Source organism: Dermacentor albipictus, chromosome 5 (assembly GCF_038994185.2).
Source record: "Dermacentor albipictus isolate Rhodes 1998 colony chromosome 5, USDA_Dalb.pri_finalv2, whole genome shotgun sequence".
NCBI lineage: Eukaryota > Metazoa > Arthropoda > Arachnida > Ixodida > Ixodidae > Dermacentor > Dermacentor albipictus.
The window spans coordinates 50,951,631-50,977,017 of NC_091825.1; the positions used below are offsets into that span (position 1 = coordinate 50,951,631).

The 25,387-nt window shown below is 43.9% G+C and overlaps 1 protein-coding gene across 1 annotated transcript in view; it reads left to right on the top strand.

The window, feature by feature from the left end:
- The window catches only part of spg (dedicator of cytokinesis spg), a 180,427-nt gene that overhangs the window by 89,509 nt on the left and 65,531 nt on the right, over positions 1-25,387 (top strand). The window contains exons 19-24 of the mRNA XM_065428472.2: positions 6,684-6,865; positions 11,429-11,636; positions 17,098-17,262; positions 17,419-17,504; positions 23,791-23,892; positions 24,036-24,096. Coding sequence (XP_065284544.1) covers positions 6,684-6,865; positions 11,429-11,636; positions 17,098-17,262; positions 17,419-17,504; positions 23,791-23,892; positions 24,036-24,096 — 804 coding nt within the window. The remainder of the gene's footprint in view (positions 1-6,683; positions 6,866-11,428; positions 11,637-17,097; positions 17,263-17,418; positions 17,505-23,790; positions 23,893-24,035; positions 24,097-25,387) is intronic.

Below are 25,387 nucleotides of genomic sequence, written 5' to 3' on the forward strand. Positions count from 1 at the left end.
CCATTAATTTGATCCTGACAGGACCAGCAAAATTGATCAAGTTATCCGGCAGGTCGAATTAAACAAGATGGCGAAAATAATGTTTGGAAGCGTGTTACCCTCCTGTAACACGTGAAGGTGAAAGCCTGCTGCACACTTGGTAATGCACCGTCTCGCATCATCATGTTGCTGCTTTCAGTTTAGCTTCTTTGACTCATTTTCGACGCTTAGCTGCGGCTTCGCGTGCTCGTATAGTGGGGTCAGACTCGCGTCAACCACATTTCTCTTCAACTTTACAATGCATCCTCTCAGCAGAAGATTGAAACGTATGCTTTTCTGTGTGTTGTATGGGTGATTTTAATTAATGTATGTACTGTTTGCCATCGGACCAGACAACGCGTTTTTTTCAAGGCCATCGGGGGTATGACCAGCTTTCATCTTAAAGCACCACAACACCTCTGATTCATGTGCGAGTATTAGACCAATAGCTCTACTACTCCAGGTACAAACCTAGGAAACGTCTGGTTCAGTAAATCTGACCTTCAAGCTCAACCAAGGTCAAACTGGCACTTAGCCTGGCATTGCTGGCAGTGGCTGTGTATGCCGCGTCGGCACCCATATCTTGAAAGCAATCTGTGATATGGACAAAGTGTGTGGTTGCATGGGCTTCATCTTCAAAGCTAGTATCTGTGATGTGTACAAAGTGTGCAGAAAGCTGGTAGCTTCGTTTGTGCTGTGCTTTTGACGCTTAGTTTGGGTTGAAGTGAGATGCAGCATGAAGGTCAATTCGCTCGCTGCTGCTGCTGCACTGAGCAGCATCTGTGTCCTTTACCAAAGCAAGAAAAACCGTGCTATCCCTCGGCAAACTTGGCTTAACTGCATTCAACCACAGTTTTTTTTTTTATTCTAACACACCTCCTAATGAAGAGTACACCTACTTTTCACGAGTCCAAAGTAGGAAGCTAATGTATAAATGACAATAAAGCTCCTAAAAAATGTAGACAACTAATGCGCACCCAATTTTTTAGCAAAGAAAATGGGCAGGGTCTAATATGCACTACAGTATAGTGATCGGTAAAGCTTAAAATGCTGCAAAGCTAGTTTTGGTTTCGTATCTGAGTGCACCGTGCAGGCGATTCTCGGTCGAACTTCATTGAAAAAAGAAAGAAAAGGTGCATGTTAGAATTGGATAAATATCATATTCGGACATTGTGTGTTACAGTTTTTGCTCGAAAATCTGCCTAATGCAGGCTGAAAAATTGCCTTTTTTTCAATGGGACATGACGTGTGTTCAGTGCATTCATTGTCCCCCAAGTTCAGCCAAGACAGGCACTGCCACTAAAGAGGTCGCTATTGCAGTCGCCATAGGGGTCAAACACAAGTACGCTGACTAGTGAAGTTCGAATTATCCGGTGAAGGCCAATTTTAGGATCGAAATAATTAAAGTTTGGACCCCTAGAAATACATGTATATGCCTGACAAGACCTTCGATTAGTATCGTATTAGCTGAAAAATCTAATTAACTGGTGTTGAACTGTTTTATGGTAGTATAGATGTTGTTGCTGTCCAACTTCCGGATGCCTGATTTTTTTTGCAGTTGCTTGATTTTGGACAATCTACACCATAAAGCCAATTTAAAACGATCACCAATATTTTAGACACTGTACAGTGTCTCCCTCCCTTTTTCCGAGTGGGAAGCTTAGCCTTGCTATGTTCGTACTCATAGATGATCAGTACATTGTAGACCAGGCATGAGATCATTGCACGGGCAGGACTGACTGCAGAATACATGAAGTGGAGTTTGAGTTCGCAGGTCATCGGCTGGCAACTACTGTAAACGTATATTTACCAAGTATATATTTGCACTTACTGGTAGGAACGGTAAAAAGTCATGTTTATGCATCCATCTCGAAACAGTCCCTGCAATACATCCTAAACTGATAGTGTCATGGAGTCATGTTTGCACGTTCTATTAGCTCTTGGCGACAATGGGCATTCGGCTGTGCAGCGTGCGAAGGCGAAAGGTAGCTGTGGCCTTGACTACCCCGAAATTAAAATAGGTATGATTTCAATGAACCACAACATACAGCTAAATTCTGCATGCAAGTTTTCCGCAGTGCTGGAGTTGTAAACAACAACAAACTATTTATTCTTAAATTTTCTTATATTTTTTTTGGATTGAAATTATTTAGGCTTTTCTTACATCCCCATCTGTGTCCGAAAAATGGGTCAGCGACTGTATAATGAACGTTCCAGAATAGTATTTTGATGTCTGTTCTGACTCATACCAGTTGTTGTCCTTGACTTGTCAGACATCGGTGTAGTTTCTATGTAGCCTTCTTTTTGTAATTTTTTTTTCTTGTACTTACCCACTTGTTCCTCTTTTCCCTCTGGATGCCTCTTTCCCTCCTTCTCTCTTGGCTGGGGCTCAAGACTGACCTCAGCTTCTCTACCTTCGTCTTTCTTCTCTGTCAATAAATGTAAGTGCAGCTGTTTTTCTTCCAGGGCAATAACCTCAGTCGGGGTTCTTTTTTGTACAAAATAGTTTTCAGTTCATTATTTTTCAAGTGCACATTGCTTTTATTCCTTCATTTTATTCCTTCATCAGAATTGTCATACGCTTTGTGCAGCTGCCTTTTGTCACCACCAGCCCTCTGACAGTGCCATCTGTGGTGGTGACTTCATTTTTGGCACGTGAAGCAGGTGACGGTGTAAAAGAAATACAGCATGCATCACATTGTTTTGCTGTGATGTTAAATCATTTACATTTCTTAACAGACTTTCTGAACTATGGACTTTTTATATATAAAGACTTTGCAAAACTTTGCGAAGTTTTGCAATTGCAAAACTGACTGAGTGTTTATAAGATAATGACGCACAGCAGAGATGCTGGATGTGTATTCCCAATGGAACATTTAGATGTCAAATATAACACCCCAACCCAGGAAGTATATTTGCTGATTGTGGCATTATTTCTTTGCCTGCAAAAACAGCTAATCAAGTCACATTGTCAACCAACAGACAACAAGCCTGCAATTTGCTGAACGCACTGAGATAGCCCCTGTCCTTGTCCCTAAAGGTACTGAGAAAGGGTGCCACAAGTCTGGCTGTATTCACAGATTTCATTCGTCTCAGATTTTTTTTTCACACACCTTGATTCTTTACACATGCACTCAGCAGGCTTTTTTAGTCTAAAACTTTAGTCTAAATTTTAGTCTAAATTAGACACATAGAGGAATATTAAGTTATGCAGGATTCATAAATTACACTTCTACAATATCAAAGTGGCCACTCTCATTCCGAGTAAATGATTGGCAAACTGGAGAAGGTGCAAAAATTAAACAAAAAAGTGGCAATGACTCTGTGAAGTTTTCGCACAAGTTGGATGAGAAGTCACGCATTTTGGCAACTATCAACTATATTAACTAGTTCCAAGCAGATGCTGTCCAAAATTTGCGACGTCATGAGGAGCTAGCATGGAAACCTCAGCGCTGCCTTTTGTTCTAGTGTCTTTTCTGGCTTAACAGGGATCCACTCATTATAACACTGATGCTTCTGATATTCTAGAAGCATTAAAGTAAAATGTAGTAATCCAGTTTATCTTGACATTTCTTTTTAGTGAGTCTTAAAAGCCCTTATGACAGCGTACCCGATATCATTTTGTAGTAACTCAGTGCAGATATTTTTTGCTCACTCTTATATTGGCAAGGAATGTACAAGCAAAGTCCTACTGTTTCTCAGAAATCACCCGTGCATGAGATGCACCTCCTTCATTCCTTATCATCCATGCTGCTGTCATAACTGTTTTGAGCTGACCTCTTTGTGTCCAGACTGCTTCAATTGTGAATAACTGCTATTGCATGTAACACGGGGTTCTTCCCTGAAATTCTTGAAGAGTCGACATCTTAAAAGGGTGGAGGAGGAGTTAATCACACAACTAAGACTCTCTTTTCTGCGACATGCCTGTATTGCCATTTTAAATAGGAAGTTCACCAGTTTTGCATTTTTGACGCAACACAGGAACTGACATGAGCCAGTGATGCATCCTACTGCAATTGCTAAACTTCGCTGTAACAAACAAAAAAAAAAACCACGAAAAGTACACAGAGCCACTCAAAATTAGCGAAAAACACACGCCGGTAATTCAAATCTATACCAGCCAATAGGAATGCTTCTTGTGTCCACGTTGCAATACTAGTAACAAATCACAATGCTAGTTGCGTGTTGTTTTCATTTTTCTTTGCTTCTTCACAGCTTGACCGGGCTCTGGCTTCTCTTGCTGGTATGTCTGCACGGTGAAATACGATGCTGGTACTATCTGAAGCTCGGGTCTCTCCTTTAGGATAGCTTCAAAATAGGGGAATTGCATCAAAAAATCATAATAGTAATAAACTCATTTTGACCACTCAACTAGAGCGGTGGGCGCCATTTCGACTGCCACTCATGGTGGGAAAAACACTGATGTAATACATGGCGTTTCACCTGAAAGTCCTCCATGTTTCTTTATTTATATGAATTCTGTGCTGCTTGGTGTAGTGTTCATTCATTCCGTGCTAACACCTGCCATGGTGGCTCACTTGATGGCTGCAGCATTTTGCTGCTGCAGATTAGGTTGCAAGTTTCATATGTTGCCACATCAACCACATCTTGATGGAGGAGGTAGCCAAAGATGCACATGGAAGATTTATCATTTCAAGGCAAGGAAATAATATGCAGCCTGAACTAATGCATACCCCATATGTATTTAACAAGTAGCAGTTGCCCAATACAGTCATCTTCTGATTTTTCAGACTCTCTAGGGGTCACGTAAACACCTGCAAAATGGGGCAGTCCGAAAGAATGAACGGATGTCTTTTACTGCTCCCAAGGGCTCAGCTCACCACAGGCACATTCGAAATATCTATGAAGGCCTGCCAGTGCACTTAGGTGTATCTGTGCTCATACTGTGACAAGAGACAGCAGGTGCACGCGTGTATAATTAAGGATTCTGTGTCCCGTAACGATTGCCTCTTTCCACTCTTAGTATGTTTCACTCCAATTCGTCGCATATGCTTCACCGTATAACACTGTTGTATTGAGGCGAAGGTGACTTTTGGGAACCGGCATTATGCGTGCTTGCCAAGCTACGAAACCATTGGCGAGGATTACAAAGGTGGAGTCAGCAGCATTTCTGACAGCGGCAAATTCTTTCAATGAAAAGCTCTGTACTGAACAGCAAGAAGCTTGGTAGCGAATGTCGAAGCAGCTAAGGTGTTGCCGCGGTGGTGGCTACAGCTGCCTGCGGATCTGCATGTGAGAGCGCCTGTTCAAGGTGGTGAGATTATAAAAATGGAAGTGGTGATGGCTGCGATAACACCATTTCGGACCTCTGGTCATGTCAAAATGTCCGAAAAATTGGACGGTGAAGGGTTTTTGCATTAGAAATTTCCGACATTCTTATACATTGACCCTATGTTGTACCTGGTGGTGCCGCAAAGGCATCCGAATTATCAGGCACGTCTGAAAACTCTGGCATCCAGAAAATTGGTCTTGACTGTATTTGCTATTAAAAATAATAAAGGAGCAAAAATTTCCCGCCATAAAATGAAATTGGACTGCAGTATGTTGCCACTGTGCAGTGTGTTTGCCACTCTGTTGTGTTTGATATAGCACTACATTTCTTTTAGATTTGCAGTGATTGTGAACGGCATTCTGGTCCATGCCTCAAGCTACCAATTTTTCAATTATTCAGCATGCATGCAAGTCTCAAAAGCTCAAAGAACATGCGATGCAGTTGCGCTGCCACTGGCTTCCACATATAGAATTACTTTCCTTCTGTACAAGCTTTTGTGATGAAAGCAGAGGGTCGTTGTTGACCTAGACAGAAATGTGTTTCGTCACTATCAAGTGATGGCAGCAACAGTAATGTTGGCTCTGACAGTAGGCTGTTTTCATGCTATTTGCCAATGCCAGGAATGCTGTTTTTGTTTGGTATCTGATGATAACATGCCAGCAATTTTAGATTTTCCTAGGAGAAAAGGCATGTATTAAAATCTGATGTAGTATACTCGGGCGATAACTTATAGAGATAGTTTCACTTTCATGAGGAACTCGGCACTGTACATGTCTGTGTATACAGCCGACAGCGTTTCTGTAACTGGGCCAAGCTCATTATTTTTGCACACTGCCATGAGCACTGTCAGCTATATACTTGGACTTTTCTAATGTAGGGTCTTGCGAAATCTTGTGAAAGTGATTGCCCTAGAGTACCACCCTTGAAATACCATAACCTAGAGCCCTTGGATACAGTGTCTCTTAAATGTGACATTCAAACCGGCCCTGCATTTTAACAGAAGTGCCGTGACCAACCACAACTGGCAACTGAAAAGCTACTCACAGCGCTAGATGTTTGCACTGGCAAGTGCGACATGCCTGTCGTCTCGCCAAATTATCTTGTCATTGCTACCTTTCACATCTGTTTGCACAACCATGGTCATGTAAAATAGCCGTTAGTGTATTCTGACATCCTGCTCCTGCACCACTGATTGGTTCAGCAGCTTTGCAATTCCAGTCGCAGAACTGGAGGATCAGACAGTGGTGAATTCACGAAATTTGTGACCAACTTGGTGGTGTGACCATTGTCAGTCACCGATATGATGCCAACTGTGTGTTGCTTTGGAATGTTATAGACCCCCACCAATTAATCAAATGAGTGCCTTGCCCAGGGACCCCTGTCAGCGTGCCTATTGGGTGTGGCGAGAGCACTTGGCGAGGCCCACTATGCACAGCTGTGGGGTGCCGATGGTGGTCGTGAGGGTGTGGCCTGTGCTCTGTCGGTGCTTCGACGGCTGCTGCTGGGCCCCACATTCCCTGCCGACTGGGCCGTCATGCGTGCACTCGCTAACCAGTGAGTGGAGTGGGTTATGCTGAAGGTTTCTTTACCCAACTCTCCCGCGTTTTGATGTTGGTTAACCAGTTGGTTGCTGGGTCTTGCTTTGATGACTCAGCGGAAGTTCTTGGCACTCACGCAGGAGATTTGTTGGTAAGGAGTTGCATGGGAGAGTGTAAACGCCTGTGCAGGAGCATGTTGCGCTGTAATAAGTTGTGTAGTAGTGTAGGTGTGGCAAGGAGGTATAATGTTCATGTACTGGCATGTCGGTTTATGTCTCACGAGGACGTCAGAATGTGTTTAACACAAGCAGTTGCTCAATGCTATAGAAATTATATGTCCAGTAGTGGGACTTAAAACCATGTGCCCATAGGACAGCAGCCCAATGTTCTACCCATTATTAGTTCAGACTCTCGCAGAGCTTTTGCTTTGCTAATGCAGTCAACGTCCAATTTCTCAAACTTCCTAGGGACGTTGAAAACATCCGAAAAATCTGACAGTTGAAAAAATTATTGCTTGCTTTTAAATCACCTGAGGCACATTCAAAACAGCTCTGAAGGCCTGCCAGTACTGCTATTAGACATGTCATTACCCATACTCACAGGAGTTGATGTGTGCACGTGAATGCTACGCTGTACAGCAACAGTTGCCTCTTTCCACTCTTGCTCTGCTTCACTGCAATACATTGCGTATGCTTGACCATGTAACATTGCTGTATTCCGGACAAGCTGACTTTCAGAAACTGGTATTATGCAACATCGGTACTTTATCCCGTACTTTCTGCTGTACTTTCTGAGCATTGAAGCCATCGGCGACACGGCACCGAGCAGCAGGAAGGTTGGTAGCAAAGGTCTAAGCTGCTAGGCCTATCATGGCCACAGTGGCTATGGATCCTTGCAGATTGGCGTGCAAGAATGCTGGTTTGATGCTGTGAGATAATCAAAATGGCAGTAGTGGTGGCTTTGATTGTTGCCATTTGAGACCTGTGGTCACAACAAAAAATTCTGAAAGTCGAACAGTAGAGCAATTCAGGGTCCGAAACTTCAAATGACCTTATACATTGGTTCTATCAGGTGCGTGGTGGTGCCTCGAAGGCATCCGACTTATCGGGCATGTCCGAAAAACTAGTTGTTGACTGTATATCAGATGCACTTTCTCCTGCTGTGTGTTGCTGGGTAATTGTATCATGCAGTTGCTCATCTATGCAAACTGTATTCGTTTTATTCATAGTTGTTTTGTAGTCGAACCTCAGTGTAATGAAGACAGATACAAAAATTTATCAGATATACAATAAAGTAAATGTAAATATTGTAACTTTCTTCTTGTCGATGTGAGCGTGGATGCTTATAGTGAATATCGGATGTACAGTGAGACCTCGTTAAACCGTAGCTGGCCGGAACATGGAAAAAGTACGTACTAAACGGTAGTACTGCTTAACCGAAATAGCATGAGATCGCCTTCTTACCTGTCAAAAACAGAACTCAGAGAGACTGATGAAAGGGGAAAAAGACATGTAGTATTTATTCACTTCGCGCGTCAAAAGTGTTATTTTTGTTTGATGCTGCGGCGGCCTAGTAGCGACGATAGCAGCCTCAAACTTTCTGAAGCTGCGAGCCAGCTTTTCAGCCAGCCCCTGTTATCAGCAAACACTTGCATAGCAGATTCCTAGTTGGCATTGGATATTCTCTGTGCATGGGCATGGTAGCATTGCAGAAGTCTCAAGGCACCTTTTTCATTGCGGGGTGCTGTTCTCGTCGCGACGATTGCATTCATGAGGCTGACGTGATGCGCAGCTTCTGTCACTGTCGGGCCTGAATCGCCCATGCTGTCGCTTCCCATGTCGTTCACATCACTGCCGCTAGGCGACACTTCGGCAACAACAAAGGCAACGATGGCAAAAAGTTGAACCTCGTAGCCGACATCTCTTCACGGTTGCAGTAGCGCTGCTGAGAAACTTCTTCGCATTCCAAATGTCACACACAGTAGTTAACAGTAGTCCCATGTCACGTGCCAGCGCAGACTTCATGTCACGTTCGATAGCACGAACGGTGTCTAATTTTATGCGAAGCATACTAGCCGCACAACCACGCTCGTCCTTGCTGCGCCGCGCACGGCCGCGCACGGCCGCGTCGCTACCATATGATGTCATAACAGCTGCAAAAGCAGAGGCTCAACTCGTGCGCTCGCTTGCAGCCGCGTAGCTACATAGCCGGGTCTCAGCTCGTGCGCTCGCCTGCATGAGTTGTTTCTTCGTCTAGCCGAACCAAATATAGCCAAGCAACAGCAGCTCACCAGGCTAAACAGTGGTTCAACAACTAAAATAAAGGCTAGTATGCTTCGCATCCTGGGCTTAACCTTAGCTAAGCCACAGCCATTTTTCTTCTATGCTGAGTACCTGGCGTCCTTTTTTTTTTATCCGAGCTTCGGCAATAATGCGAGTCCTTGCTTGCAGGATGCCACAACACTCTGTGGCACGGCAGTGAAATGATGTTCATATGCCTTCACACAGGATGCTTGGAGGCCGTTCTGATCTCTGAGGCTTGTTCTGTCAGGCTGCCCGATGGAGATGATGCACCACCATGTTTGCGCGACGAAAAGTGGAAACACTACATGTTAACCGATACGTATGCAATAAGCCGGTACGGTCTATGCGGATACAATACACATTATGTTCAATGACTGCTGAGTTGGGGACTTTACTTTACTACTTTTAAAATGAAATCACTGTTTAAGCACGTACGGTTTAATGAGGTTTTACTGTAATGAAGGTATTTTTGTGTCAGATGCGACTTCGCCGTAAAGGTACTTGACTGTATTGCTAAGCATGTTGTTCTGGTGATAACCATTGTATATTTCCACATACTAACAACTGTATAGCATCTATAATGGGCCAAGTTGGCCTGCAGTATAATAATAAATCCCACATGTGAATTGCTTCACTTGAGTGTTCACTACATGGGCCTTCGTAAGCAGGCTTTAAGGTAGAAAAAAAGAAGTGTCTTAGCAAAGTTGAGTACAAGTTTAAGGTCTGTTTTACATGAAGGTAAAAAAAGGCACTGTAGGTTCATGCACAACTACTGTGTAATTTGATTGTTGGCTATTTTTGTCTAACCTACAGGAAATAAATAGAAAAGGTCCAAAATTTAAAAGAAATTATTAATGTCAATGAAACTTTTAAAAAAATATGAACTACTTTTGACTCTTCAATGTGATCCAAACAAATGCAGAGTGGTAACATGAACACGTGAAGCTGATAGTGGCAGCAGACTTAGTCGGCACCCATAGTGCCAGATTCATGAAGGACTTGCTGTTTTTACAGCACCGTGAGCTATGCACAGCACAAATTATCGGTGTAGATGACGTTTGCCTTCACTGATCTGACCTCAGTCATGAAGTATGAGTGATTAAAAAATTATCCATAAACGAACGAAGAGGATCACTGAAGTAAATGAAGCTTCTCGTTCAAGTGTGTTGCCCACTTCTCGCTGCTGTCAAGCTTCTTGGCATTTCTCTGCAGCAGCTTCTTGTTCTGAGTCGCTCTCCATTTGCTGCTCCATCTGTGCAGTGTTGCACAAAGTGCCAATCCAGAGAACTGGTGTAACACACGCCATTCAGGCACATTGCTTCTGCCAAGCATAGGTGTACATCCACGGCGGTGGGAATGACATCGTCACGTGATGCCGTCAAACGGCGCTGCGTTCTACACATGCCCTCTCACAACCTTCTCTCCACATTCCCTCCCTCCTCTTCACTGTCCACCCACTACATTCTCAAAGCCTGCACCACTGTGACATGAAAATTTTGCTCAAGAACTGTGTTTTCAAAATCATATCACAATGTTGAGCATCCATAACCCTAGAAGGGATGTCTGTTGTGCTAACAAAGTGGCGGGAAAAGTGAACATTTGAATGTGTAAATTCTTGTCTCAAAACAGTAAAAGACGAAAGAAAGTTATGTAGTACATTATTTTCCACTATTTGTTGCTTTATTTGTCTTAGTAAAGCCATATAAAATGTGCAAAAAGATTGCAGAATGTTTTGCTGTAGAAGTTTGACTGAAGAAGTTATTCTTTTGCTATAAGGTTTGCTTTTCAGCCAGATGGTTGGTGTTGGCAGCTTAACTGAAACAGAGTTTTCCGTGAGCATTGTGGGTGCCTGTTAAATGGAAATTACAAATAGTGAACTCTTGAAAATTTATTGCCATGAATATGTATAAAGAAAATTATGACATCATCACTCGCAACAATGTTGGCTGGACATTGAACAAGGGCTTCGGGAATAAAGAAAGGTTTCTGAAATAAATCGCTTACTACATGTTTGCTGACACAAGTGCTCTTTCTACGTGGCATCCAAAATGTGCAAATTAGTTTGCAGCTAGAATAACTGTAAAGTGGGCAAATGCCCATGACCACAAAAGCTTAATACAGTACACATTTGATATCTTTATAGATGGTGTTGCAGCTGCCCCTTTAGGGACTCAGAACAGACACAGCCAAGCAAGTTTGGTAGCAGCAGCTACCATAATGTTGGAAAGGGAATGCAATGGCATCCACCAATTGTTCTATCCCCGGTGTCATTGCAGTGTGGCCCTGGGGGCCTTGCAGGAGCTGGCGCAGCTGCTGGCATCACACTTCCTGCGACCACTGGACGTTCCACTTTGGCTACAGTACCTGCGGCTTGCCTCAGATTTCTTGGCCCAGCCATCCCTCCAGCTGGAGCACTTGTCACCCACCCAGAGAGCACGCCTCATAGAGCGCTATGGCGACATGCGGCTACTGGCGGGATTCCAGGTGAGTCAATGCCGTGGTTTTCTTGTTTGGGAAAAATGCATGCTAGTGCAAACTTTCACTACCGCAAACAAAGGAATGAAAAGATGAGGACAGCATCTTTGTTCATCAACTGAAATGTGACAAATGGGCACAGAAGGGCTGAGAACATGGTGGCGAGTTCGCGGTGTTGCCAACCGGTAACTGCAGAACCCGCAAGTTGAGTCTCCAGAAATTACATAAACATAATTCAAGCCCTCTGAAACCATTGCAAACCCTGCTAAATTTAAGCTAGCTCTGATCAGAAATGTATTCGGCATGCAAGTTATGTTGTGGCTCCATAGAATACTATTCTGAAATAATGCCCTCTGCCACGGTGTCTCAGTGGCCTTTGCATTGTGCTGCGGAGCTCTATGTTGCACGTGAAATTCCGACCTGTGGTTGCAGTGACATTACAATGGGGACGGAATGCGAAAATGCTTGTGCTATGGTGCATGTCAGCGGACCTCAGGCAGTCAAAATTAACCTGGATCCCACTATTATGGCGTTCCTCATAAATAGAAATGAGGTTTTTCAGCATATATATATATATATATATATATATATATTTTTTAATTTGGCAGGTAGTTACCTACATTTATTTTGCTAGAAAAATTCTGCACATATTGGTACGTTTTCTACAGTGCTACTTTTTGATCATTTTCTGCACTTGGCTTTGAGAAGCCGCACAACCTGGTTTACATAGGGAAGGAAACAGCTGAATGAGAAAGCTTTTTTTGTCATATACGCAGTGAAGTAAATTAACTACAGTTGAAATTTGTTAAAACACATTCTCATATATGTGCAGATGTTCTTATTAAAGAACTGGCTGCACTCTTTTCTGTTTACCATTCACATTCATAATCATTAGCATTTGAAGTACAACTCGCAATGAATGATTACCATACTTACCAGAGTCTAATGCTCGCCTTTATTTTTATCCTAGAAAATCATTTCAAAATTTTCCTGTGTACTATAATCACATTGGAAACTGAAACTGCATTTATATTATTGGAAAAAGCCTACCATCAGTGTCACCACCCTCACAAATGTCATTACAAGATGGCTGCAGAACAAGTTTTCACGTAGGATAGCAACAAGAAGATGCTATTGTTGTGCGGATTTAGAGCTCATTCAAAGGATAAGCTATTTGTTGGGGTGTGCAAATATCAAAATTTCAATTCTGAAGTGAATTTGAATAATGAAAAGAAAGGGCAAGTCAAATAGAATATTTTTCTATACGAATACTATTGGTTTTGCAAAAATGAATTTTTTTTCACCAATCAGAGATACGACAAAAAAAAAACACAAGTTTATTGTGCAACAAATAATATGCAGGAAAATTATGCTTTGTGGTCAACAAAATCTTCTAGTAGAACACTTTTGTTGACGTATCGTAACTGCAGCTATTTAACTTTCACTACTGATGACGAGCCAGGCTTGTCAGAATTCCTACTGCTCATGTCTGAGGATGAGTTGAGCCCCTCCGAACTAAAGCCTGGAAACATAGCAGGTTTTAATTTTGATGGGCCTGGCTCTACCTCAGCAGGGGCGGGGCACAGTCCAATGACAAGCCTGGCTCGTCCTCTCTAATGAAAGGGGTAATGTTGTCATGAAGGAAAGGTAGCTACTCGACATGTCGGGAGCAGTGACACCCTCCTGTATGTCACCATACCTTCAGGCACCAAAAAGAGCTGCTCACTAGACACACTAGTGTCTGGTACCTGCAGGTATCTCTTTGCCGGATGATCCAACAGTAGGCACTCGGACGAAATTTATTTTTGCCCCAAAATTTCATCATGCACAAATCTTTGAATCTGCGCTTGTGGCAAAGAAAATTGCTCCCACAAGCAAGTGAAAATTGCTGCTGGTTGATGAGCGTATCAAAGTCTTTTGACAATGCTGGCGTGGAAGGAGCCTCTTCAGAAGTTGTTGTTGTTGAGGACATGTCTTGGTTCCATGACGTTTAAATTTTCCTGGATTCTTTTAAAAGCAGGTTTTTGAACCCAGTTTGCCATTGAAGCATCCTGGTGGCACTCGACTGCATTAGGGTAGCGCTCTAAAAACATTGCCAAGTTCGCTACTTGGTCAAATTTATAGTTTGGAAACTGTTTTTAGGCGCCTAGCCATATTAGTAGCAGATGGAGGTTTCCTCCTTGCATCTGTTATTGGCCAGATGCATGATAAGGCAGCACAGTGTGGGTGCTTGAGTTGATAGTGTTGGGTATCCGGAAACACCAGCAGGGGCTCCGTGACAGTGCCCCCTTCTTACTTTTGATATGCTTCACCGCACGGAAAATATGCTTCACCGCAATACAGTATGTATGCTTTGCTGCATACCAGAACTGTACCGTGGCTAAGCTGAGTTAAAAAATAGACAAAAGCAATTTTCGAGGGTTCATATATTTGAATTGAATGCAGTATTATCCAATTCAAATCAAATAGTGTGTTGAATATTTGCACACTGCTAATTGTTTTGAATGCCATGCTAGCAGCAACAAGGTCATGTCACATGTTTTCGGCACTCCAGGAACTTGCATGCAACATAGGACGGACTGGCAAAGAGATTAGTTGAAGTGTAGGCCACCATCCCGTTTGAAATTCTAGTATAGTGATTCCGAGAAGTGTGAAATATTAGACAAGGACGGTGACATGTTGTGGTCTGTAAGAAGCTGCCTGCTATAAAAATCTGCCGAAGATTCGCAGCAATGAACCTGGAAGTGTAAATAAGTTTCCATTTTGTCTCTATCGTCAAACTGTAGGTTTCATTTTTGAATTGCAGAATTGGGGGCAGGCATAATTTTTTAATGAAGTGCATGATGTTAAATTTACATGCACATTATTTTATCTTGAATCTGTGGCAAGATTGAAGGGTGCACTGGAATTGGCTAAATACTGCTGAATGAGGCAGCTGTATGCTTGGGTGTATTTTTCTCCCCCTCCCCTTTTTTTATCTTGACCATCCAAATAAAAATATCAATTTTGGCAGTCCTGTCAAGGTCAAAGTAATGGAAGTAGACCGTATACAGTTTGATTTCTATGACAACTTGTTGTGCGAGAATAACCTTGGTGTTTACTTGCATTTTTTTGTGTATTTTCTGGGTTCCAGCAGAGAATGTGTGTGTGAGTGGTGCCAGTCCTGTTTTTGTCTGTTTTTTCCAAGTTCACACTACATGGCCTTCTCCAGGCTTAAACCAGTTCGTAATAACTACAGTTTAGCACTTTATAATTATATAAGACTTGTTTCCTAATACAGCTGAACCTTGCAGTAAAGAAATCAGTGGGAAACACGAAAAAATTCGCCTTTGCAAGAACTTCGTTGCTGCGAAAAGAGACAACACAGATAGGTAATGTATCGCAGAGCGGAACTTTACTGTCAAAATTCCGTTAGCCTACTTTGCAAGCTTTGCTCGAGGATATATAACCGCATTGCCGACAGTATAAAGTGCACCGCATGCATCGACTAGCAGTGGCAGTACTGTCATAGTGCAGCATCCTCCGTCAATTGCTGTTAGAGATGCGATCACTTTTGCGAGATTTTGCTTAACTCGGCACCGGACGCAGAGCAACAGCGCATGCAGCAGCATTTCTCCAGCGCATGATGTTGCCCGTAGGTGCCGAGCACAAAAGGGATCGTATCTCCTGTACACGAAGGCAAACGATGGAGATAACTGCCATTTCGCGAAAGTCTATGTTCGGCGCTGAATCCGCAAGCAATGCCTGTCGGGTGGCACCACAACCAGCGTTCTTGAAGCAATGGATGCGTATTCCTGGACAGTCGCTCAATCATGGCCCGATACGTGACACTCCATAATTATTACACACAGTACGCACTAAAACACACAGACGAAGAATAGAGATGAAACACGAGCACTGACTCGCGAGTAAAATTCTTGAGTCAGCACTCGTGTTTCGTCTCTATTCTTCGTTCGTGTTTTTTTTGTTTTTTAGTGCACGCTGCGTGCAATAATTATGCAGATGTACCAACTCGCCCAGCTAGCTATTGCATTCCAGTGACACTCCATATGCTGCGACTGGCATCTCAAGTGCCACAAACAATTCAGTGTCGGTGGGACGTTTATTTGCTTGTTTTTGGCTGCATTTTTCTCACCGAGGCACTCTTTACACCATGCACTGCTGCGATCGGCGATCATTGTTCGAAACGCACATTCAGATTGCATTCAGTTTCGCCTCACACGATTGGCATAGGCCTCACTGAGTCATCAGCCATGGGGAATGCAAACTGAACGCGTGTTCCTAACAGCGATCTACAATCTCGCCTAGTATGCATGCAAGAACAGTCATCGCATGTCAGTAGCAACATGTGTGCTGCTTCAAACGGGCGATCAACAAACAATATGGCCGCCATGACGTGTTTCCAGCACACCGATCGCTTCTGGCGCTTGCTTGTCTTTGTGAGCAAAAATGGTGGCGCCTACACAAGTGTAGTGAGGTGGTATTTTACACAATTTTAGTGCAAAACAATTGCATTCGAGCATATTTTGGAGCCTGCTAGCCTTATGCGAGTAGGTGATATGAGGAGTTATGTTCTGGCAAATTTCGTTGATGCAGGATTGCAGTACAGCAGCATTTCGTTGCCGAGAGGTACGAAATGCATTGAATCCTATGGGCATTTGCCGGGGATACGAAAATGTTTCGTTGTCGTGAGAATTTTTTTGTTGAGGGATTTCATTATCGCGGGTTTCGACTGTACTTGATACCTTATTGAATTCATTAATTCTTGTCGTTTTGAAAGTGCTTGGGTATTCTTCAGAATGTAAATCTTGGAACAGCATATCCTATGACAGGTAAGGCAACCCTAATTATTTTACAATTAAAGTTTAGACAGTAGGTAGTCTTTCATTGGTAAAGCATGGTCACCCATTCTTTAAGAGTGGTGATGTTATTGGGATGCCGAAGTTGGATGCAGTGTCATTATTTTTTCACCCGTCATAGGGGCTCATTGACATTGGTGCCCTGCTGCTGAACATGAGGTTACGTGTTTGACTTCCCGCCACTGTTGTTATACTTTGATGGAAGCTGAATTAAAACATGCCTGAGCCAAGCTTTGTATTTGTAATGGCATAGTTCGTTTAACTGCATCAAATTTTTGTCATCAAAGTTGTGGCTGTGACAAGGAAACCTGAAGCACCAGTTCACGTTTGCACACACAAGCGACATTACGGGTGAGCGGGCGCTGTGGCAACACCCGATAAGCAACATGCGTGGACGCTACCTAGTATCGGAATTTATGGGATTGATTTCTAAAATATCCAAGCTGTTAAGGAATGAAAATACCTGTAGCTGACAAGCCTCAGATATAGGCGGTCCGGCACTAAGTAGGCGCGCACTTGGCAGTTCTGCAAGTTCCATGCACACGCCATGTTTTTCGGAGCACCCAGTGCGTGCAAAGCATCCACACACTTGCATGCCCATGTGACCGCAGGTGCTGGCATTGTGGGGGCGCCTGTGGGAGGAGCAAGGGGGCAGGTGCGAGCTGGTTTCGTCCCTGGTGGGGCCGCTGGTCCGCATGACACTGGTGCGGGAAGCAGAGCTTCGGAGGGCCATGCTTCCCCTCTTTTACGACCTCATGGACAAGGACCTGCCCAAGGTGCGTTAGGCTTGCTAACAATTCCATTGAAACTGTCTGGCCCTCGAGAGCTTGCCAAGATGAACAGGATTATAATTGCAGGGCTCAGTTGCATGAGTACTGTAGAGGCTGTCCTAGCATTGCATCTGCTTGTACAAATGGCCTTTTCCTGTCCAGGTGGAGTCCGAGCTGATGGAGCAGCTAGACAAGCTGGTGACAGCAGGCAGTGGGGATGAGCAGTACCAGCAGCTATTTACTTCCATGTGAGTCAATAAGCATGGTAATACAGAACTGCAGCAGTGCATTCAGCGAATATGAGACAGAAGTCAAGTAGAGCTGCAATGCAGGCTTATTGGTATGGCATCTTAGAGTACAATTGTGGTGCATATAGACAAGCGTGCAAGAAGGTACACAAAAGACACGGACGCTAGTAGCACCGTGCCTGTGTCTTTCGTGTGCCTTTTTGTGTCCTCATTTATGTGCACTACAATCGCACCCTAAGAGATAGAAATTGGATGCCTTTGTCATGAGTGTATGATGCTTTTAAATTGCATAATGCTTTCGAGAATAGTGTGGAATGCAGGTTGCTGAGGTTCAGCAAAGCACTGTTAATAAAAAGTTGAACTAGTGGCACGAAACCAATGAAACTTAGCCTCTGAGACTGCACTCACAAAAAAGATTGCACCTTTTGGGGCTTATCATCTATCTTGCACACCTTTCATTTCTTACTCTTGCGTGCCTGGCACTTTGAGGTCACGAACAAGATGCGCTTCATCAGCGTGACAGAGCATTCTTGACAGGAAGGTAGCGAGTGCAAGGTTTTCAAGAAAGGAAATGCAAGCAAGGCACATGACGATTATTGTTGTGGGACGAGGTAAGCCATAAAAGGTGCAAGCTTTTTTAAGAGTGTAGCAAATTGCACCGTGTGGATTACTGATGAGTCTCAAATATCGGAGGCCGCTATGTCAAAAACTGGATAATTAACTGTGTAGGGGCGCACTGGCTGTTAGTTATGTAATAAAATTTGCATGGCAAATGTCAGGACAGCTGAAAACCTGAGAATTACATGGGATTTCAAGTAAACTGAGTTTTAATTGATAAGACTTTACTGTATATACTCGTACACAGTAAACTTTTTAAAAAGTTTACACCCTTTGGGTCGTATCTTGTCTCACAGCAATAATCATCATTTGTCTTGCTCACATCTTTTTCTTTCTGTGAGTCCGGTACTTCCAATTCACAAATGGCTTGCACGTTATCAGCATGACACAGTTTTTCGACATGAAAGTGGCGAGGGCCAAGTTTTCAAAAAAGGTAATACAATCAATGCAGATGATGATTATTGTTGTGGGACAAGGTAAGCCTCAAAGGGTGTAAACTTTTTTAAGAGTGTGTAGCAGAGACAACTATCAAATACAATTATGGGTGCCTGAATACTTGAATATCACCGGATCTAAGCGAATATTGAATGTTCAAATTATACGATTTGTGAATGAATTATCTGCTGTTCAATTTTTCTTTAATGTTCTACATAAATGTTGTAAAGGTAGAGACACACCAGCACCACGTGTTGTGTGTGCCGCAGAGCCCCCTTGTGCTCGACGTTGCCCAAGCAAGCATTTCATCTCATTTTTGGCATAGGCGTGCTGAGCGTGCTGATGGACAGCCCCCCTGGCTGACACAGTAGCAGACTTTGTCACTCCGAGCGATCCCCCACATCAGCCCGCTGCGGTGACCACACACACATAGCACCACTCGCAGAACGGTGCCACAATTGGCCGGAGCCGCCTCTTTCAGTATAAGGTTCATCTGGATTTACAAGGTCGATCGAAATGATAATGTGACAGGGAGAGGGAAATGCAACAAAAGCAGTGTGTATTGCGTAAAGTGCGAAGATCGGGTCGATTAACTACTGATAGGCATGCAGATTGTATCGGATACGCAGCGACAAACTTCACATCGGCCACATCGCCACATCGGCCAGCAACGAATTTTTGTCGTGGCCACACTGCCTCATCCATAGTTCGCGCTGAAGCGAGAGACAGCATGAAAATCAATTCGCTCGCTGCTGGTGCCTCGCTTATCTTGCTTAATTTGCTGTCGCTATCGATGCTTCACCTTTCAGGCGAAACAGTTACTTTTTTTGTTTGTTTTTTACTTTGGATGTTCGCCACTCACTCTTTACAATAATGTTAGACATTGCGATGAAAGTTTCGGAAGTGAGGCGTTTCCGATATTACCGATTTTGGATAAAACGGACATTTTTTTTTTGTCAAATTACCAGAGTCCATTGTAATGAAAGTCGACTGTATTCAGTATTTGCAAGCATCTAACTAAATACTACTCGTTCTAAGTTGTTATACGCTAGTTAATGTGCACTGAATTATACATAAAGTTAGGTAGCACATATGAGAGAAAAAGGCACATACAGTGAACGATTACCATATTTACTTGCATAATAATTGCACTCTCGTAATGATCACACCTTTGAATTTTGTTCTCAAAATTCGATTTCTTTCTTTCTCACGTAATGATCGCACCCAGAACTTGCCGCAGTGCTGTATCGTGTTATGTCTAGCTGATGATGATTGTGCTTACAGTCTGTCTAATGCTACACCAACGATTCTTCAAGACTTACCAAGCTGTCTGCATGCACCAAGCAGATTCTTAAGCAGATGCCCCATTTCATTCATTCACCACTTTCTGCAAATAAAAAAAAATCTACAACCAAACTTGCCTTGCCTTTATTTGTTGGCTTTGTAATGGTTGTGGTCAATAACAAAGAAAAAGAAAAAAAAAAGGTGCCCTTCGATGTCCCCTCTGGGCACACAACAAATTGTGAGCGACGACAGTAGCCATGCTTACATTGATACATTAGAAGTGTACTCTATTGATACGCCGACGCTTGTAACACAGCTAAGATATTCGCCCACCCTTAGCGGAAACGTGCCGTATTTGGATAGTAGTGAAGACAAATGCAGCAGTTTTCGCAGCATGCCCGCCACGTGTTTCTATGTCACTGGCAGCTGAGCGTGCCCATCTCTGTTTCTGTCCCCTCAAAGAGGACATGGCTATGTTATTGACGTAAGCTTGCCAATATTAACAAAATTATTCATTACTTATATGGAAGAAACTGTTTCAATGCGCATAACGTACTCGCAAGAAAAAAAGAAATTATGTTCGACGCATTTGGCTTGCTCCGTCAGCCGCCATTTTTGTTTTGATGTCCCGTACTGTAACAGTGACAGCCACCTGGGGCGCTATTCTGGACATTCCGCCATTTTCTTCGGTGCGTGACGTAGGCGCGACGCAAACAAAATGGCGCTGGTGGCCCAGTTTTGCTTACGTAACGTGACGCCAACTTGACGTTTCGCCTAAAAAACTGAAATGAAGACACTGAATGTAGCGTTATCGGTGAAGCAAAACAGTTTTCCTCCGCAGTAAAAATAAAGCAGCTATCTCAAAGCGTATGATTGTTCCGTCGAAAACGCTTCGCGTTTCCGTCGTCTGCTGCGTACAAGCCGTCGTCTGCTTCAATAACTAGGGTGCGTGTCCCCGGAAAATGCAATGAGTCATCGCATGTTGGCGCCAACGCGCTTGTTTTCTTGCTTGAGACAACATACGCGACCTACCAGTGGTGATGCGCGCACGTTCTAGGCCATGTTATCGCTATTTTGTGAAACGCAAGTGACTCAGCCCGACTCGGCTGGCTGAGGAACGGCCGAATGTCACTGATAGCGTTGCGGGCGCCAGAGATAACCACTAGCGCGACGCAAGCGCCGGCGCTGCCATCTCTTGTTCATTTCGCTGGTTACTCGCACCGCGGGAGGAAACTTCAAGGCGCCGCCTTGCATACATTTCTTTTTATAAATTAGAAAGAGGCCGTTGTCATAACGTCTGATTGTGCGAAAAGGCATTAATCTCGATTACAATACAAATGCAGCAGTGAAAAGTGGACAACATTGCTGAAAGTTTGCTATGTTCAACCAATATTATTTTGTATAAACACGTTCTTTAAAAAAACGATGGCCCCAAACACAAATGCCAACACCACCCGAGAGCGATGCAAATACTATGAGCACGCGTTATGAACAAAAGATTTTCGTGGCGCCAAACGATGGGGAAAATGTGGCGATACACATTCCTCTCGGCTGCCATTGCATATGGCTGCTCATTAGCATAATTCGCGCGGCTCGTCGCAGCAAAAATTATGGCGGAAAATCTCAGCAATGGCGGCCCAGTGCAACGTCACGCATAGTCAAAATGACGATTACGAAACAGCCCTTCCTGTGACGCTCCTCACGAGATATTCCTTCAGCCAATCAGCAAGCTGATTGGCTGAAGGAATATCATGATGGCATGGCGCATATCTTGAATCGCCACCACATATTCGCGTAATCGCAGATGCATTGCACTGGCTTCTGCACGCTACCGCTCACATTCTTTTTGAAGCACTAACATCACAATATATCTGCCAAGGACCAAAAAAATGTATTAGTCCATAAAATTTGCAGCTCCACGTCACGTTTCGTCATCTTGATGAAAACGCAAAATGACATTTCGCAATACTTCCATTTCCCGGCAAAAATTTCTGGGCACGTGAGCTCGCCACAGCCAATAAGAGAGTAAACATGGCGGATAATGGCGGCTGTGCAGCCGCCATGCGTGTCCAGAATAGCGCCCCTGTTTGTTGCCCTGTTGTCATCCTGCAGCAAATGCGTGCTGAAAAATTTTTTTTTTTTTTTGTCGTGGAAAGTTTAACCTTCGTAATGATCACACCCGTAAATTTGTGTCAATCTTTTTCTAAAGAATAGTGGGATCATTATGAGAGTAAATATGGTATTTGGACACCTATAATTCGGACATGCTTGCTTATCTGCGCTGCCCTCTGGCATAGCCACTAGCCCCATAGACTTAATGCGTAAGGATAACTGAAATTTCGGACACCTTGCAGCGTGTTGTGCGATAATTTGGACTCTGATTGTGTAATCTAGTGCTAGTATTACCACCAGGTCAAGCAAAAATAGCAGTAGTTGATGTAGTAGTCGCCAATGAGAATTCCGGTGCATGTATTGACTGTACTTTCATCTATTTCTTTTCGCAGTTCTTGCACTTCATCATGACTGGCTTATTCGTTGATAATGCGAACACTGATAAAGCGTGAAAAGCAGGAAAAGGAATAGCATGAAAGTCATTGCTAAAATATCACAGCCACTTAGTGCCTAGGCTGCAACAATGCATGCTGACAAACTCAAACCGTATTCATGAACAATCACTTTCAAAAGAAATGTTCTTTCGCGGTATTTCGCATGACGAGAGCCAAACGGGCCGATGGGCGGTGGCATTTCTGAACAGTAATAAGATAGCATGCTTGGCAGCGTGCCAAGAATCAAGTTGTTCATAGACGCTGATGCATCTTGTGCTTGTCACCCGAAAGATAACATGCTCGCATTGCATTGTCAGTGCTCTCTGTCAATACTCCAGAGTTCCCACTAGCAATTTTTGTAGGTAACTCTATGGTTTATTTGAGGCTGTGATGCTGCTTTGTCTGCATCATAGCAGGTGACTGATCGAGGACCTCTGCAGTTTGATGACTCGCATGCATCGCTTTCTGAAACCTGTATGTTAGCATGGTGCCTCTAAGCTAAGCAGCTTGTTCACACTTGGCCCTTTAATTTTTAAGTTCTTTCGTAAAAAGAAAGTTTACAAAAGTTCCTAATTTTTTCTTAAATATCCTGAATATCCAGATTTCTTAATATTTGGATATTGTGGGGACACTCGACTCTTGCATGTCTCCTGATAACTTTGGACTATAGACGCGCCTTTAACAGCTGCTTCGCCATTGCTTGGTCGTTCAGTCTTGCCATGGATGGTGCGCCAGCTGGGCCGTCTGTGCGTGCACTTCAGTGCAAGCGACCGGCTGAATCCAATCATCCAGTAGATATAGCTAGACGGTAGACTGTGAAAAAATGTCAAGCAAAGGCAAAGTTGCCTGCTGAAACACGGGAGCAAAGGGAGGCTAGATTAGCACAGTATAGAGACGCTTACCAAGCGTGAAAGCGTGCCAAGATCGAAGCTACTGCAACTGCCGCTGTCGTTCAGCAACACGAACAAGAAGATGGAGACGAAGCTGTGGATACAAGCAGTGGCACCCACAATGAACGTTTCACTAACCACACCCTTCGACTGGCAGCGAGCTTGAGTGCAATGGACAGGTTTCACCATGACTTCACGGACAACCCGTTCGGCAGTATGTGTAACGGGTGGGAAAGAATGTAACCTAACTTTAATGAAACACTGTGCGCAGAGTCTTCAGAAAACCAAGCCAAACAGACCTTTTGCTCGTTATAACTAGGTTTACAAGAATTAAACCTCAGCCAATTTTTTCGTCTGCATCAGGATCGGAACAGGTCGTAAGGTGGTGGCTGTTCAATGAATTGGCTAAGATTGGCAATGCTGAAATTTAGAACATATCAGAGAGGATGCTCAGAGGTGCATCCTTGCAGACCTATTCGTGGATGCTCATTGCGTTTACATGCTTTGTTTCAGTCTTCTAGAAGAGGTGCGAAAGCGCAACCCCGTGTGGCACAACAGCGGTGTTCGTTTCATTGAAGCCGTCGGTCACCAACTTGACCGACTGCTCGACTACAGGTGGGTGTATGATCTTGTCATAGCACCACGTCATCATGGCAGAATGGCTGATGAAAGAAACTAGCATTGCTTGCTTGACCATACAAGAATTGCAAAGTTTTGATTATTAGACTAAGCTCATTCGTGGTGTGCCGTCTTTGCAGGAGCGTCATGGAGGGAGCAGAGAACCGGGACAAGCGCATGAGCTGCACAGTCAATTTGCTGGTGAGTCCAGATGCTGTGGTGATTTCACATGACCTTGGTCCTGATTTGGAGCAGGCCAACTGAGATGTTTCATTTGTAGTCCAACACTTCTGTATGTTTTCTGTATGATTCTTGTGTGCATTTTTTTTAACCAGATTTATGCCGGTGCTATAACAATGATGCTATACTGAATTGTTGAAACATTGATGCAAAACCTATAAGGTTGAGCACCAGCTCCGTTACGTTACCTACAAGACCACCCCACGAGACTGTGGTTCCTTAGCTGCATCGCCTAAAGTGGATGTAATACACAGTTCTTGGCTGAAGCTTTGCTACTCTGCTGACGAGTTTCCTGCTATTCTAAAGAGTGCTGTGCTGTCACTTTGCTTTGATGCGAGGGTGTGTTACAGGGTTAAACAGCACAAGTCCGAATAAGGTGCTTCTAAGGATGATGATGAAGCTGGCAACATGCCTGTGCACACTGTCCATCAGCCATCTTGCCTGTGCACTTAGAATACATAGATTCTGCCCTGGGAAAAATCACTGATGCGAGGCTGGTCAAGGTGCAGTATTCAGAGGCTGGGTTACCGTATTCACTCAAATCTAATGCGCACTTTTTTTTCAAATAAAACAGGTCCAAAAATTGCGTGCACGTTAGAATCGAGTATGACCTTAAATCTGCATTACCATATCGCCATCGGCATTTCAAAATGGCCTCCTCGTATGTGCTTCGAGCCCAGCTGCCATAGCTTTCTCCATGTGCTGTAGTACGTGTGCTTAGGCAGTGCTTCCTTTGGTTTAGGTTAGTGCACCGTCTGTCATCCTGTTTTTTGTGTTTGCTCTATCAGCATGGAAGTGCCGATTGCAAAGACATGACGAGTTCATCACGATGCCACAGTTGAAAGGAAAGCGATCACGTGTGCGGGGATGGACGAAAATCGGGCCGCATCACGTGCGTTCGGAGGTCCCGAAAATTGCATGTGGGACTGGCGCAAACAGGAATGGCGCTCTACACTTACAGTGCCTAGAATATACTGGCTAGTGTGCCGTGCACCCGCTCTTTTCAATGGAGGAGCGTGGCGCCGCCTGCAATGGATGCCCACGGTGGCCGACAGAGGTTGCTGCCATACGGGTGGGTGCAGACTGCGCGTGTCGTCTGCTTCGCACATCAGTTTCGCAGCGGTTGCATCGGTTTCTATGTTTGCGTTTTCTGTCTTATTACAGCGTTGCGTGTTTGTTCTTGGTGTTGTCAAAGAGAGAGTGCGTAGCTGCTGTGTTTGTGTGCTTGTCAATACGAGAACTATGCACCGGT